Source organism: Silene latifolia, chromosome 6 (genome assembly GCF_048544455.1).
Source record: "Silene latifolia isolate original U9 population chromosome 6, ASM4854445v1, whole genome shotgun sequence".
In the NCBI taxonomy this organism is placed as follows: domain Eukaryota; kingdom Viridiplantae; phylum Streptophyta; class Magnoliopsida; order Caryophyllales; family Caryophyllaceae; genus Silene; species Silene latifolia.
In genome coordinates this window covers 135,733,968-135,750,344 of record NC_133531.1, presented here as the reverse complement: position 1 = coordinate 135,750,344, position 16,377 = coordinate 135,733,968, and the positions used below count along the sequence as shown (strand labels likewise).

General features: G+C 42.6%; 1 protein-coding gene and 1 non-coding gene across 2 annotated transcripts; one reads left to right on the top strand and one right to left on the bottom strand.

The window, feature by feature from the left end:
- Positions 1–11,476: 11,476 nt before the first annotated feature.
- LOC141588756 (uncharacterized) lies at positions 11,477–13,807 on the bottom strand. The gene is made up of 3 exons (XM_074410182.1): positions 13,543–13,807; positions 12,949–13,257; positions 11,477–12,735 (listed from the first exon to the last, which is right to left on the bottom strand). Exons 1-3 carry the CDS (start codon positions 13,805–13,807, stop codon positions 11,477–11,479), a joined length of 1,833 nt encoding a protein of 610 aa, XP_074266283.1.
- LOC141589411 (small nucleolar RNA R71) lies at positions 13,329–13,435 on the top strand. Its single transcript, XR_012520350.1, has one exon. It is a non-coding gene; the product is annotated as a small nucleolar RNA R71 (small nucleolar RNA).
- Positions 13,808–16,377: the final 2,570 nt, after the last annotated feature.

The following is a 16,377-nucleotide window of genomic DNA, read 5'->3' as shown; positions in this document are numbered from 1 at the left end:
TACGCCCACGTGGTTTACGAGTCATACAGAGTGTCTGAGTCGTATTTCATGCTCACCCATCAAGGTTCGATTTCAAAAACAATTTCAAAATTTCAAAATTCCAAAAACTTTTTGCGAATTGTGGATAGATGATCCAAGTAGTGGAATCCTTGTGGGTCGATGATCCAATCCTTCGAAATTCAAAAACTCAAAATTCAATTTTTGAAGGGCCGATGGCCCAATATTCTAAATGATGACAAATTCGAAATTCGGGTCGATGACCCAATCAACATTTTCAAATTCAATTTTCGGGTCGATGACCCAATCATTCAAAATTTTCAAATTCAATTTTCGGGTCGATGACCCAGTTTTCCAAATGATCCAATTTTAAGATCGATGATCCAAATGTGCTTATGTGATGATTATTGCTAGTACATTTTCTATGTTTCAAATATAGCAGGATATGCTTCAACTGGGGGCTCTAAAGTCTTCGACTTTAGAGCCATTGCAAACTGGGGGCTCTGAAGCCGTTGGCTTCAGAGACCATTATCAAGATGAAAGGGATGACATCCACTCAGAATTCAATTCAATACAAGAGTATGAAATGGAAGAATTCCACAGCTGAAAGCAAATGATGAAAGCGACGGCAACCTCCTCGGAAAGTCCCGTCCAATTTGGGCACCTGCCAGCAGATGATAAGCTTTGGGCATGTGTCAACAGATGACGAATTTCGGACAAATGCCAGCAGATGATAAACTTTGGGCAAGTGTCAGCAGTTGCCGAACTACGACGCGGGTTTGATTCCGTCAGAAACGGATACGTAGGCGCCTAAGGATAAGGCTCAATCCACCATATATGCGATTTTATGGGTCGACGACCAACGATGATAACTTGACACAACAGAAGCAAGAGTCAATCCCCAACGAAGTTTCAGGTATGATCTCTTCTTATGGCTGGCGAGCTTATATACGCAAGTCTAATGGACTATAAACGATCCGCGGAATCCTCAGGTCGAAAGGGACCTGGGGTATACTTTGACTTTCCCCTTGTCCAAGCCTCAGTCAAAGTGGGGGCTCTGTAGATACCCGTATCCGTCGATATTGGAATTTACAGAGAACCCGACAAACACCCGATGATGATAGGACACATGTATTCTTTAGTTGTCATTGTCATTATTTGGGTTCGTTTTACGATGTAGAATGAGCGTTTTCGACGGAGTATTTTATTAATTTAAATGATATTTAAATTAAAGCTTTTTTAAGGTGAATTCATTTTATTTTATTTTGAATTTATTTTTCTCAAGTTTATTTTATTGAAAATAAAATAAATATTTGATTTGAAAAATCATTTTATGAGTATATTTGATTTGAAAAGTCATTTATTTTAATGTGTTAATCGATTTGAAAAATCGATTTAAAAATCGAAAAAACTCGTTTTAAACACGTGTTTTGGGGCTCGATTATAGCTCGGTTTTTGAGCCCGTTTTCTTTACGAGTTGGCACGAATCTCGAGTACACTAACCAACCTAGGCCTCTACCCATCCAACCCCAGTTCGAACCCCCTTAACCACATCCCAAATCTCGTCCCAAGCCCCCCAACATAGCCCAACTCCTTCCCAACCCGTGTTCAACATAGCCCGTTTGTTTTGCTCCAAACTTGGTCCAAACCCGCAACCCATCACCACCAACCCGTACTCCACACTACCCACCATTCCAAAGTCCAAACCCACCATGAAACCCCTCCACAAAACCCGTCTCCAACACTCCAAAACAGGCCCCAAACAACACGACACAAACAGCCCCCTGTTTTCGTTCAGCTCAAACCCGAGTCCAAAACCTGCTCCAAACACCTGCAAAACCCGTGCCCATTAACCCTAAACCATGCCATAGTATCCTACCTATACTTCTCTAGCTTAGCCACCAAGAAAACCCCTCACAAAGTCTCTCAAACCCTCACAAAAGCTGCTGGACAGCAGCTATGCGTGAATGAGCCCGTCTGCCTCTCCCCTCTAAAACCCTACCTTAACTCCTTATAAATACCCACCCTTCACCATACATTCATTCCTCTAAGTTCTCCATACATACAACCTTCACTTACAAGATTTAAACCCCAGAAACAAACCCTAATTGCCTCCCAAAAACGCTAGACCAAACCGACTTACAAACTGAGAATCAGTTTGTGTGTCCTCTTTAAAACCCTTCGTTCTCCCTTCAAACCTCCATCAAAATTCGAGTTTCTTATTCCAAATTAACCATACAACATCCATCTACACATTAGACAAAGATTTATGAGCCAAATTGCCCTTGAGAGTACACGAATTCCCTCGAAAAACAGAGTGTTATACACTCTGTTTTCGCGGCTTTTCCTGTCTGTCCAGTTCTGTTTGTGCTCGTTTTTCGTGCCCAATAACTCAAAACGAGCAGGGATTGTTTTAATATCTCTGTTAACCTCTCTTTCTAGTTTTCAAAACATCTTTTAAATCGAATTTTCACCGTGAAACGAGAGAGAAATCGCAGTTTGAAAGTTGCTGTCCAGATTTGCAAAAAACGTGTTGTTTGCTTTGTTTCTTCGTCGACGACGGCCTCTCGAGATAAAATCTACCATCGATTACGACCCAAGACGGTGTCAACGATACATGTAGGTTGAGGGTGCATCAAATCCTCCTCTTTCTCCCTTTTATTTCGTTGTTTTATGTTTGTTTTTTATTGTTTCGTTTTATTTTGTTTATCGATTGTTATCATTAACTATGAAACTAGTTTAGTCCGAGTATGAGTTAAAGTACCACCATGAACACCCGCATTGACTTGAGATGGGAAAGAAATCCGCTACATCAGTCGGTCGTACCCCCCCGTCTCATTTACATATCCTCGTGTTCAAGGTAGGGCATTAATAAAACGAATTCTAACTTCGCTCTTCGCTTTTGGCCCCTCTCTTATTTCGTTTAATTCGACATACCCTAGGACCATTCACATGTTAGTATGACCTCTGATTGTTAATATATAACTCGTTTAGATGACATTAGATCAATTTAATAACCTAGTTAGACACGTTAGGGTACATCGACATAGCTTTAAAAATCAACTAACAATTTTATAACCTAATTGAACGCATCTCTCTTTTCACTCGGTTTCTCGCTAGCATAGAAGTGCGTGATTAGCACCTTCCTATTAACACTCGATGAGTAGCGTTAATATCGTAACTTCTTGACCTAATTTGACCCATTTAGGCCGTGTAGAATACACATTTGCAAGACATCTTTTCAATCGATCAACGTCGTTTCTAACTTGTTTTCTAGCCCGCTTTCGAACTTGTTTCGCAATCAATTGATCTAACTAATGAACCTGACCTAGGACCTAGGGTAGCCGTGTCTAGAGTGGCCGTGGCTTGGCCGTGTCCTTTGGTCTTTCTTGCTTCGTTTTTTATTAATCGTTTGTTCTTTATTGTTTTGTCGCTTGTAATTTATCGTTTGTTCATCGAGTTGTAATTTTCAAGTTAGCTTTCTTTTATCGATTCAAAACCTCTTTCAAAGACCTTAGTCTTATTTGGTTAGACGGTTGTGCCCCAATGCAAGTAAGAGCGTAGTAAATCGCATGTTGTTTAAAGCAACATGGCCCGATTTATGCTAATGCATGCTTTGGTGTGTGATCCAATGTCTAATTCGATAAGATTAAGTGAAAGCACGCATTACGAGGAGTGACCCAAGGCCGTGAGTCATGTGAGCCGTGGGCCACCCCTTTGTGCACGTTTTCCTAGGCCGAATGGCCATGTGTCGTGTATGGTGTCGCAGCAATTGTATTTAGATCGAGTTGTATCTTTAATTTCTCGTTGCGTCGGCATGAAATGCCTGGGTTGTAATAGGATAGATCCCAACTGCTCCCCCATTCCTATCAAGCCTTGTCTGTTTGTTTGTATGTTGTTAGACCAGTCAACCCACATGCTAAATTACAACTTTGACAAAGTTAGTTTAGTTGCATCTAAATCGACATAGAAACTTCACATGTTAGGGTTTTGAAAACAATGTTTGCATATCATATATCGTAGTAGCTATGACCTTGTTTGAAATCCGATACTTGACTTAGTAGAGGCCGTTATCGACGGGCGGGTTTAGGTGTCCTTATGGGCTTCCTAACACGTACCCTCACCCCTTACTCAAGATCTATGGTTTGTGGATCCGTCTAAATACCATTGGATTACGAGAGTTATTCAAATCGAGTGATATAGGGTACAAGTCTTTATCTTTAATCACTCGTAGTCGTTTGGCTTTATGCTTTTCGATGAAAGGTGTAAAGTTGACTTGAACGGTTCCAAGTTCCCAAAAAACTTGGTGGCGACTCTAATTTGTCTTAATTCGATTCGAAAGAACCTCGAGTCGATTATGCCTAGTGTGGATCCTGCGGACGCAGTTCCCGAGGGCCTTGTCCACATAAGTCAAGCCGAAGGTCTAGTCTACGGCCCTTGGTCTCACAAGATCGGTCTAAATTCATTGGTCAAGCCCGCCTCCCTCGGCTAACTAAGAGGCCACGGGTGCAAGTCACGAGGAGGGGAAAGGCACAATTGGACACAATTGCTCATCATGGGGGTACTTGGTTCCCTTCCTTGACCATGTTCTTTCTTAAAAATTTATATACAAACTCAATGCAACATGAAGGGAAAACAACACATATTTACATGTGAAACGGATGCAAGCAAGAAAAGGAAATAAACATAAGGTAAACATGCAACAATTTGAACTAATCCTAGCAGCACATCAACACCAACAATCCACAAGTTCCCCAAGGGAACATCCAAGGCACAAAATCTCATTCTCCTTCATATATACAGGATACAAAAAGAAAGAACGGAAAAGGAGTAAGAGATTAGAACGAGTTTACCAAGCGACTTCTAGCTCCTTTTTGCCTCAAATGATCGATGTCTATGCCAAAGGTTAGCCAAACATATATATACAATGCAATATTTTTGAATTTTTCAGAAATTTTTCAATTTTTAGGCATTTCATCTAATTTATAAGCATTTACAAATATAAACAAATATTCACAAGAGTGGATATTTCCCTCCCCACACTAGAAATGTACATTGTCCTCAATGGACAAAAGCATAGGGAGTGAATAAGATAAAGAAAGGAACATATTTTTGAATTTTTGTATTTTCAAAAGAAAAATAACATATTTTTGAGATTTTTGTTTTTGGAAAATTAAAAAGACATATTTTTGTTGATTTTTAATATATGTATTTTCTCCCCACACTTATTTATTTACATTACTTCCAAATGGAAATAAATGTGTGGAGGAAATGAAAATGAAATACATGTTTTTGGGTTTTTCTCCTTTTTTTTAGGCTCTCCCCACACTTATTTATAGACATGAGAGGGCAATTTAGGGAAAGAAATTAACATGTTTTTGGTGGTTTTTGTCATTTTTTCATTTTTTTATGATTTTTAGAATAAGAATACAATGCATGCTCTATTCTATATGCAATATTTAAATTACAATGCAAGTTATGCTAAGTGAATGCAATTACTAAATGTAACAATATATTACAAATTTGAAATCTAATGCAATCCTATATGAATGCAACTAAATGAATTACCAACTAAATGCATGCGGATAATTTAAATATGAATAAGAGAATTTGGATTAAGGGAAGAGGCATACTCGTCAATTTGGATTGAAAGGAAGGGAGTGGAGCCCTCATTACTAGGCTCTACTCGTACTCGGTCTCATCGCCATCACCGTCTCCATCATCATCATCACCATCACCTTGAGTCGCTCCGAACTCGGACTCACGGATGAAATCGTTCGTGTTCAAAGGGGCATCCGAACCAAACTCCCCCATCCCCGAGCTCATCCCGATGAACACCTCAGTGTTCCCTCCGGCACCACTAGAATCTCCCTCAGTGAAGATGGAAGGGGCACTCCCGAACCACCTCGCGTCATGTCCCTCCCCTTGAGTGGAAGGCGGGGTGGGAAAGACCGGGGCGCTATAGTAGTCGGGCCGCAAATTAATGTCGCTGTAAAGGATCCTCCCATCTTCCGGATGTCCGCCATCCGGAAATAAATAGTAAGAAGGGTGAAGTTTGGAGGGATGCTTGTATTGGTGCCTCATCATGTCATCATAAACCGGGAATTGACCAAGGGAATGGTCATAGTAAATCCGGTCAAGCCTTTGTTGAAGCCCATGCCGCTCACTTGCGGCGTTTGCCATATTAAGTTTCATATCCTCCATAAAGGAAATGAGGTCGGCGTGGAGAGGGGGTGGTTGTTGGGGTTGGTGACTAGAGGACCCCTCCCCTTGTTGGAAGGGCCCGACAACGAAAGGAGTAGACGGTGTAGCATACCGCAAGGTGGGCCTCGCGGGAATGATAGGCCGGCCACGAGTATACCGAAGATTTGGGTTTTGTTGTTGGGGAATTGAGGGGTCTTCAAGGTTTTCAATTTCAAGCAAATAGTGCTCCGAGTTAGGCACCACTTTCATCTTGTCGGGGTTGGGAAGAGGGATAGAATTTCTGTCAACGCCATCCACCCGAATTTGCCAATAGTCAAGGCCATCGTTCGGGTTAGTCTTTAACCAATTTAGGTTGTGGTGGATATAATTATTGAAAAACATCGTATCACCAATCATGTATCTCATACCACTCAAGTTGACCCTCCTATTGAGCCTCTTTAGCAAATGGGTGATGAGTCCACCCACGACAATTGCCGTTGAAGAAGCCGGAGAGTTACTAAGTCTTTGCAATGTAAGGGCCAAGTGGTGGGCAATGTCGATTTTGAAGGTAGTGGGGTTGGAACGAAGGTAAGAGCCGAGAATTTCCAATACCTCCGTTCGGAAATTAAGATTTTCCTCACGGCCAAATACAGTCCACCCCATAAACCGATGCCAAACCCGAATAGCCGCAATATGGACAGTGTTAGCGGCTCTCTTGACCCCCAGAACATCATCTAAACCCGTAATGGCCTTCCATAAGGCCCCATGGTCAAAGGTCTCAGGTGCCTTATGTGGAGGGCTAGTGTCAAGCCCGAAATGGAAAGCAAAGGTCGGGAGGGTCAGGGAGTAGTCCTTGTTCATCAATCGGAAATACAAATTGGCGATGCTTGTCAAAACGAAGGGAGCTCAAAAACTCCAATGTGAGACGGGCATAGGTTTTCTCATGAATCCCGTACATCATTTTCATTCCTACCTCATCAAATAATTCAAGAGTAACTTGGTCTAGCCCTAACTCCCGCATGGATTGTCTATCAATAAATCGGATTGGGGCAATGGGGCGTTTCTTGAATAAAAAAAATTTACCTTTCATGGTGATTGAAGTGAATTGGACATCCGGAAAGTCGGGATCGGTGCTCATATCGCTCGCCGCCGCCGCCACCATTTCGGCTTGTTGAAGGGCCAAATCTCCTCTCCTCACTCTTTTCTTTGGGGCCATTTTTGTTATTTTGATGGAGGGTAATGGTTAGGAAAGAGGTTGTGGTGGTAGGGAGGTGGTAGGGAGGTGGTAGGGGGTGGTGGGAGAGGTTGTTGGTGAGAATGGAGAAGAGGGGTTAGGGTTAGAGTGAGAGAAGAGAGAAGGAAGGAGTCGAAAAAAATGAAGTGAAAAGGGTGTTTTTCGTGTAAATTAGGGAATCAGTGGGTTCCCAGCCGGTCAGGAGACCGGCCGCCGGTCACCCGGCTGGGAAAACGTGTTCAATTGAAATTTTTTGGAAATTTACAGAAGACTCCCAGCCGGTCACCCGGCTGGGAGGGCACCCTAGCTTCAATTCCTTCACTATAAGCATTCCCAGCCGGTGGGCCGGCTGCTGGCCTGTCGGCTGGGACACCCTTATCTTGCCAAATTGTCACATTTCCCCTTTAAACGTGCTCCCAGCCGGTGGACCGGCTGCCGGCCGGCCGGCTGGGACAACTCTCCCATGTCAGATTGAAGGATTTTCCAAATAAACGCGTTCCCAGCCTGTGGACCGGCTGCCGGCCTGCCGGCTCGGACAACTCATCCTTCAAAATGTTCACATTTTAATTGAAGTTACAGGAACTTCCCAGCCGGTCAGAAGACCGGCCGCCGGTCACCCGGCTGGGAATACGTTCCATCACATTTTCTCCAATATGCCCCTATCTCATATCCCTTCACCTATTGGCCTCGACTTCCGTGTTTTCAACTGTCAAAACCGACTCAAGACGTCGGATAGAGGCCAATAGATGGTAAAACGCTTGTTCATCATACAAAATCCCAAATTCTTCAACAATTGTAACCGACATCAATCAAAATGACAAGTATCATCCGTCCAAAATTCCTCACTTTCTTCCTAAATGCATGATATTTACAAAATTGCATGGGTTGCCTCCCATGTAGCGCCCTTGTTTTATGTCGTAGGCTCGACCAAGTAAACAAGCCAACAATTTTCATGGTGAGGACGAAAAAGCTTAATTGACTAGAAAGGTTTCAAGGATCTTCATTTCCTTTTGGACGGGATTGCCAACGTGATAGTGCTTTAATCTTTGACCGGTTACTTTAAAAGTTCGGTCTCCTTGGCTTATTTCAACCGCCCCATGAGGGAAATATCGGACAACGGTAAAGGGTCCGGTCCACTTCGACCTCAACTTTCCGGAAAAGAACTTCAAGCGGGTATCATATAGAAGAACCAATTCACCCTCCTTGAACTCTCTCCTAATTATGCACTTGTCGTGAAATATTTTCGTCCTTTCTTTGTACAACTTAGCATTCTCATAGGCTTCTAGCCTAAATTCCTCCAATTCATTCAAATCAAGAAGTCTCTTCTCACCGTCCGTCTTCAAGTCATAGTTGAGATGCTTGATGGCCCAATATGCCTTGTGTTCAAGTTCAACCAGCAAATGAGAAGCCTTGCCATACACCAATCGGAATGGTGAGGTACCGATCGGTGTTTTGAAGGCCGTCCGGTAAGCCCACAAAGCATCATCAATCTTCAAGGACCAATCCTTTCTTGACTTGTTCACGGTTCTTTCAAGTATAGTCTTCAACTCTCGGTTGGAAATCTCGGCTTGCCCATTAGCTTGTGGATGGTAAGCAAGACTCTTCCTTTGTTGCACACCATACTTTCTCAACAAGGCTTCTAATGCTCTTTCTCCAAAATGTGTGCCACGATCGCTAATGAGGACTCTCAGGACCCCAAACCTTGGAAAAATGATCCTTTGAAGTAGCTTGATCACTTCCTTAGCATCACAAGTTTTGGTCGGGATGGCCTCAACCCACTTGCTTACATAGTCGACCGCCACAAGTATGTACTCATTTCCGAACGAGGATGGGAAGGGACCTTGATAATATATCCCCCACACATCAAAAAGCTCAACCTCAAGCATGAAATTCATTGGCATTTCATGTTTCCTTGTGATATTTCCACTCCTTTGACATTTATCACATCCTTTAACATAAAAGGCAACGTCACGGAATAGAGAGGGCCAAAAGAAACCGCATTGAAGTACTTTAGCGGCCGTTTTCTTGGAACTTGCATGGCCACCTCAAGGTAAGGCATGGCAATGGCTCATTATGGAGGTAGCTTCCTCTCTCGGAACACACCTTCTTATCATCCCATCGGCACAAGACTTATACAAACATGGGTCATCCCAATAATAGTGTTTCACATCATGAAAGAACTTCTTCTTCTTGTGGTAGTCATAGTCATGAGGGATTATCCCAAAGACCAAAAAATTGACAATATCCGCGTACCACGGTGCTTCACCCAAGCTTAGGGACAACAAGTGGTCATCGGACAAATTATCATTGATAGGGAGCCCATTGTCAACATTGAGGTTGATTAGCCGGGATAAATGGTCGGCCACCGCATTTTCAACTCCTTTCTTATCCCTAATCTCCATGTCAAACTCTTGGAGAAGTAATATCCACCTAATCAACCGAGCTTGGACTCCTTCTTGATGAGCAAGTGTCTCAAAGAAACATGATCGGTGAACACTATAACCTTAGCTCCCACCAAGTAGGTCCGGAACTTCTCCATTGCAAAAACCACGGCCAAGAGCTCCTTTTCCGTTGTTGAGTAATTTGTTTAAGCGTCATCAAGAGTTTTGCTTGCATAATGAATTGCATGCACCTTTCCATCCTTCCTTTGGCCTAAAACCGCGCCCAAGACATGATCGCTCGCATCACACATTAACTCAAACGGCAAGCTCCAATCCGGAGGTTGTATGATTGGAGCACTTGTCAAAGCTTCCTTCAACCTATTAAAAGCATCAAGACATCAGTTAGAGAACACGAAAGGAGTATCTTTGGCTAACAACTCGGTCAAAGGTCTCGCAATCTTGGAGAAGTCCTTGATGAAGCGGCGATAAAAGCCCGCATGTCCAAGGAAACTTCTCACCCCCTTGACATTGGTGGGAGGTGGGAGACTAGCTATGACCTCGATCTTAGCCTTATCAACTTCTATTCCACGATTGGACACTATGTGTTCCAACACAACACCTTCTTGTACCATAAAATGGCACTTCTCCCAATTAAGTACAAGGTGAGACTCTTGACACTTGCTCAAAACTTTCTCCAAATTCATTAAACAACTTTCAAAACTTTTCCCAACAACCGAGAAATCATCCATGAAAACTTCCATTTCTTGTTCAATGAAATCGGAGAAAATTGACAGCATAGCTCTTTGAAAGGTAGATGGAGCATTACATAGCCCAAATGGCATCCTCCTATATGCATAGGTGCCAAATGGACAAGTAAAGGTGGTCTTTTCTTGGTCACTTGGATGGATAGGGATTGGAAAAATCCCGAATAGCCATCCAAGAAGCAAAAATAGTTGTGTTGAGCTAATCTTTCTAGCATTTGATCCATGAACGGTAAGGGAAAGTGATCCTTCCGGGTGGATTTGTTCAACTTCCTATAGTCCACACACATTCTCCACCCGGTTACCGTCCTTGTAGGAATCAATTCATTCTTGTCATTTCGCACTACCGTCATGCCTCCTTTTTTGGGAACTACATGAACCGGGCTTACCCACCTACTATCCGAAATAGGATAGATAATGCCGACATCAAGTAGCTTGAGGACCTCTTTCCTCACAACCTCTTTCATTATGGGGTTAAGCCTTCTTTGTGGCTCAATGGAGGATGCATCCTCATTTTCAAGTAGAATTTTATGAGTACACAAAGAGGGACTAATCCCTTTGAGGTCACCAATCGTGTACCCAAGGACACCCTTAAACCTTTTAAGCAAAGAAATTAGTTTTGAGGTTTGGGTGTCATCAAGTGCACTATTGATGATGACGGGAAAAGTGGAATTATCACCTAGAAATTCATATTTCAAAGAAGAGGGAAGAGGTTTAAGTTCAACCGTAGGAGAAGGCGTGGAACTCTCCTCCTTCTTACCAACTTCCAACACTTCAAACTTGGGAGCTTGTTCATGAATTGGAGCGGAATCCAACATCCACACATATGCAAGAGTCTCAACATCTTTGTCATCTACCTCATACCCACTAACAAGACAAGTCTCCAAAGGATCCATGGAGGAAGCTTTTGGGTCATGCTCCTACATGGGATTCTCTAGAATGTCTACAATGCAACAAGTGTCACCTAGAGATGGAGCTTCCATGGACTTGTGGAGTTCAAATTCCACTCTATCTTCACCCACTTGTAAAGACAACTTACCACTCTTTACATCGATCATAGCTCCACCGGTAGCAAGACAAGGTCGCCCCAAGATAATAGGCACATTGTAGTCTTCGGGCATATCCATGACAAAGAAATCACATGGTATGACAAGCTTCCCAACAACCAAGGGTACATCTTCAATCACACCAATGAGAAATTTAACCGACCGATCGGCAAGTTGAAGTGAAACTCTAGTTGGTTTCAAATCTCCCAAATCAAGCCTCTTGAAGATTGATAGTGGCATGAGGCTCACACTAGCCCCCAAATCACACAATGCTCTTTTAATAGCCACCCCTTGGATAGAACAAGGAATTGAGAAGCTACCCGGATCTTCTAACTTGTTCGGGAGCTTGTTGGTGTGAGTAAGAATAGCACTACATTCCTTAGAGAGGTTGATGGTTTGCACCTCTCCATTCTTCTTTTTCAAGGTGACAAGTTCCTTAAGAAACTTGTCATAAGATGGGATTTTGGTAATCATATCAAGGAAAGGAATAGTGACATTCATTCCCTTCAAGATCTCAACAAACTTCTCATATTTCTTTTCAATTCTAGGCCTTGCAAGCCTTTGTGGAAAGGGTACCGGTGCTACATACTCCCTTGGTGGTGGAGTACATTCTTTGGCCTTAGTTGCAATAGGCTCATCTTGCTTTGGAGGATCAACCATCTCCACCTCCTTAGACTTCTCCACCCTAATCTTATCTTCTTCCACAACTTCAACCGGGTGCTCTTTCACTACTTCATTAGTCACCCTCTTCCTCTTCCACTTAGGAGATTTCTCAATCTCCTCCAATTGCTTTCCACTCCTTAAAAATACCGCATTCATCTCCCTTGGGTTAACCGTATTACCCGGAAACTTCCCCGGATTTTGAGCCAATTGCCCCAATTGTTGAGATATTTGTGCTAAATGAGTTTCCGTAGCCTTTTGGGATGCTCGAATTTCATCATTAACCCGGTTTTGTGAGGGAATGTGGTTATCAAGCTTTGAGTCGGATTTTTGATTTGCAATAACCAATTGTTCAAAGGCTTGTTCCCAAGATGATTTTTGAGGGGTTTGGAAGTTTTGGTTTTGTTGTTGATTGAAATTTTGTCCCTTGAAACCCCCAAATGGTTGTTGGTGTTGGGTGACAAATTGTTTCCCTTGGAAACCGGATGGAATTTGTCTTTGGAATTGAGAGTTTTGATTGAACCTTTGTTGTTGTTGAGGTTGGGAAGTGGTTGGATTTTGAATGTTTTGTGAAGCATAAGGTAAGAAAGGGTGAGTTCTTTTTCCATTGACAAATTGGTTGTTGTTACTATTGTTGAACCCTTGCCTTGCACTTGTGGATTCCCAAATTCCATTTGCTTGCTCACAGCATTCCTCTTGGAGGGGTGAAATCAAAGGACACCCAATGGGAGTATGCCCTTGTTCTCCACACAACTCACAAGACAAGACTTGTCTCATATCGGAGCTTGGTGGTTTTGAATTTAGCAAAGCAACTTGTTGGGTGAGTTCATCTAGCATACCCTTAACCTCCACATTCAAAACCGAATTAGAATCCTTGCTCTTGCCCTTTCTCATTTGCCTATCACTTCCCCATTCCATAGTTCTTGAGGCCATCTCCTCAATTAGTTCCTTTGCCGCTTTATGCCCCAAAATGTCTAAGGTACCTTTTCCCGATCCTGCATCCAATGAAAGCCTAAGGTCTTGAGTCAACCCTTTGTAAAACTTGCTCACTAGCTCGGCCTCGGAGATGCCATGGTGAGGGCATAACCATTGGAGCTTCTTATACCGTTCCCATGCCTCATATAAGGTCTCATACTCTTCTTGAGTAAAGCTTTGTAGTTCACTCTTGACTTTGGCTGTTCTTGAGGGTGGGAAATATTTGTTCAAAAATGCCGAAGCCAACTCATCCCATATTTTGATGGAATCCGGGTCACAATTCTTCAACCAATCCTTGGCCGAACCCCTAAGAGAACGGGGGAACAACCTAAGGCGAACCACGTCATCGGAGACCCCATTTGACTTGTACATATCACAATTTTCAAGGAAATCATTTAGATCATCATTTGGGTTCTCCAAGGGACCTCCTCGAAATTGGTTGTCTTGAATAAGGTTGAGCAAGGCATTTTTAATCTCAAAGTTATTAGCTTGAATTTGTGGCCTTTGGATGCTTGGATTGACTATGTGCTTAGGAGCCATAGTCTCTCTTATCGGAACCGGATCACCCATGATGTTAGGTTCTTCTTCTAAAACCCCAAAAGGATTTTCATACACTTCGGTAGCTTCTTGGTGATTAACTTCTTCAATAGGTGGTGTATCAAGTAAACCCCTTCTTCTTAATGAATTAAGTCTTCTTGCCGTGGCTTCAATTTTGCGGTCAAGTTGATATGTTGGTTGACCTCTTCTTCGTCGCCTACTCATGCAAAAGACCTAAGCACTTGAAATAAAGGATTAGTAACAAAGGACTTAGTGTAAACTAGAACAAAACCGATTAATATCAAGCCGTACTCCCCGACAACGGCGCCAAAAACTTGATGGTCTCAAGTTAAACCTCGCAAGTGCACGATTTTATCGTTGTACATTTTAAAGGGTCGATCCCACAAGGAGTAGGTGGAGTACTAATCGTTCTAATTCACGAGCTTAGCTAAGTCGATAAATAACAAAGATGGTGGTAACAAACTAGCACTAAACTAACAAATTTAAAGACTATAAACTAGACAAGATAAGAACAAGCTAAAAGATAAGGGATAGATCAAATAAAGAGAAGGACTAGAACTCGGTTCTCCCACTAATATAAGTAATTCCACATACTAATCATCTCGGCTAATCAAAAGGGGTAGAAAGGTAAGGGGGAGATGGCTCTAATTCGCCTAGAACCTCCCTTCCAGGTTCGCAAGAGGACACTAGCTACTCCAACTAACCCCCCTCCCGGGTTCGAAAGTTGGTATTCCTAACTCAAAACCCAACAACCACGAAAACATGCATTTTTCCACGGAGGTCAAGAATTTGGTCAAGATCATTAAGTACTCATAGTATTCCGGGTCATCCCACTCCTCCTTCCGGAGGTCGATTTCAAACGCTAGCCTAGAGGCACCCTCCTTCGGTTCTCCCTTCCGGTCTCAACCTTAGTTGGTGACAAGGTCAAATTTCGGGTATCCAATTTACAACCTAACCAACTCCCGTTGGTGGACAAGGGTCACAAGTTGACACTACCCCAAACCCAAACCTTAAACATGCAAATTCCTCTAAACTACCTTCACCAATTTTCCCCACAAATTAGCCTTAATGATAATTAATTAGTGAAATTACCCATATTGGGTCAAACCGAGTCCTAGAAGGAGACTACTCACTAATCATGTTTCTAAAGGCAAAATAAACAATAAAGATGGAGTCTTTAAGCATAAACATGGTGAGAGGATGAATTCTAATTCTAAACATGCAACAATCCAATAATAATTATAAAGAAATATGATTTAATCTAATAACAAGGATGAACAAACTAAAAGACACAATCTTTAACGCAATCAACTCAAAGATTAAGTCTTTGAGGACAACTAGCAAGGGTGAACAAAGGAAAGAGAAATAATGAAAAGATGAACAATGAAAAGATGAACAATGGTGAAAACAACAACAATCAAACTACAAAGATGCAAATTTAACAACAACAATCAAACAAACTTGAAGGAAAAGCAAATGTAAACAAATGAAAATAGGGAGAGAAATAATACCAATCAAATAGCAAGAAAGGAATTAGGATAGAAAAATAAAGAAAGAGGAACCTTCAATCTTCTTACAACCCAACTCCAATTACTAATTAATTGAAGAACTTGTCTAATTAAGGAATGATTAACTAAATGACAATTATTAACAAAGTTTGAAGCTTTGAAAGGGAAATAAATTCAGATATGGGAATGTGTGTACAAATGGTTAAGGGAGGGGGTATATATAAGTTCCACCAAGATTAGGGTAGGATTCGAAATGGGCTTTAAAACACGACTTTGCACTCCCGGCCGGTCAACCGGCCGCCGGTCATTTGGCCGGCTGGGAGATCCCTAGAAGTTGAAATGAATTTTGGAAGTCATCAGGTAGGCACGGCCGGTCAACCGGCCGCCGGTCACCGACCGGCTTGGACACTCTTGACTTGAATCTTGACTTTTGGCATTTGGGAACTCCCAGCCGGCTGGCCGGCTGCCGGTCAGTTGACCGGCTGGGAGGTTTATGTAACTCCTTAAACCTTCAGCTCAAATGTTCTCCCAGCCGGCTGGCCGGCTGCCGGGCCACCGGCTGGGAACACCTCTTTGCTTGGTTTCAGCCTTGGTCGTAGATATTTGGACTCCCAAATGGCCGTGGCCGGGCAATGTCACCGGCAGCCGGCCTTACCGGGTCTGAACACCTTTCAGCTTCATTCTCTTCCTTCTTTCATGTTGAGTCTAGGCAACCCGTCTTCCTTGCTTCATTTCACCCGTTCCTGCCTCAATTTCTGCAAGGAGGCCAAAATGTCATAGTAAAGGGAATCGGGACACAAAATGCGAGAAAGGACAATCAAAACCGACTCAAATGGAGTCGGTTGGCATGAAAATAGAGGGGAAAATGGCGTAAAAGGGTCCTATATCAGTGAACGAGATCATCAGATCCGAAATTGCCCTAAATGGGAAGAAGAAAAAAAGCTAAGGATAAACGTGAAAAGTCTAAGCAGGAGTACAAACTTGCAATGATAGCTGCTGTATGGGGTGAGTCCGATTCAGAGGATGAGGAATCTTCTGAAAATGAGAAAGATGAGAAGTTCTGCCTACGGTCTA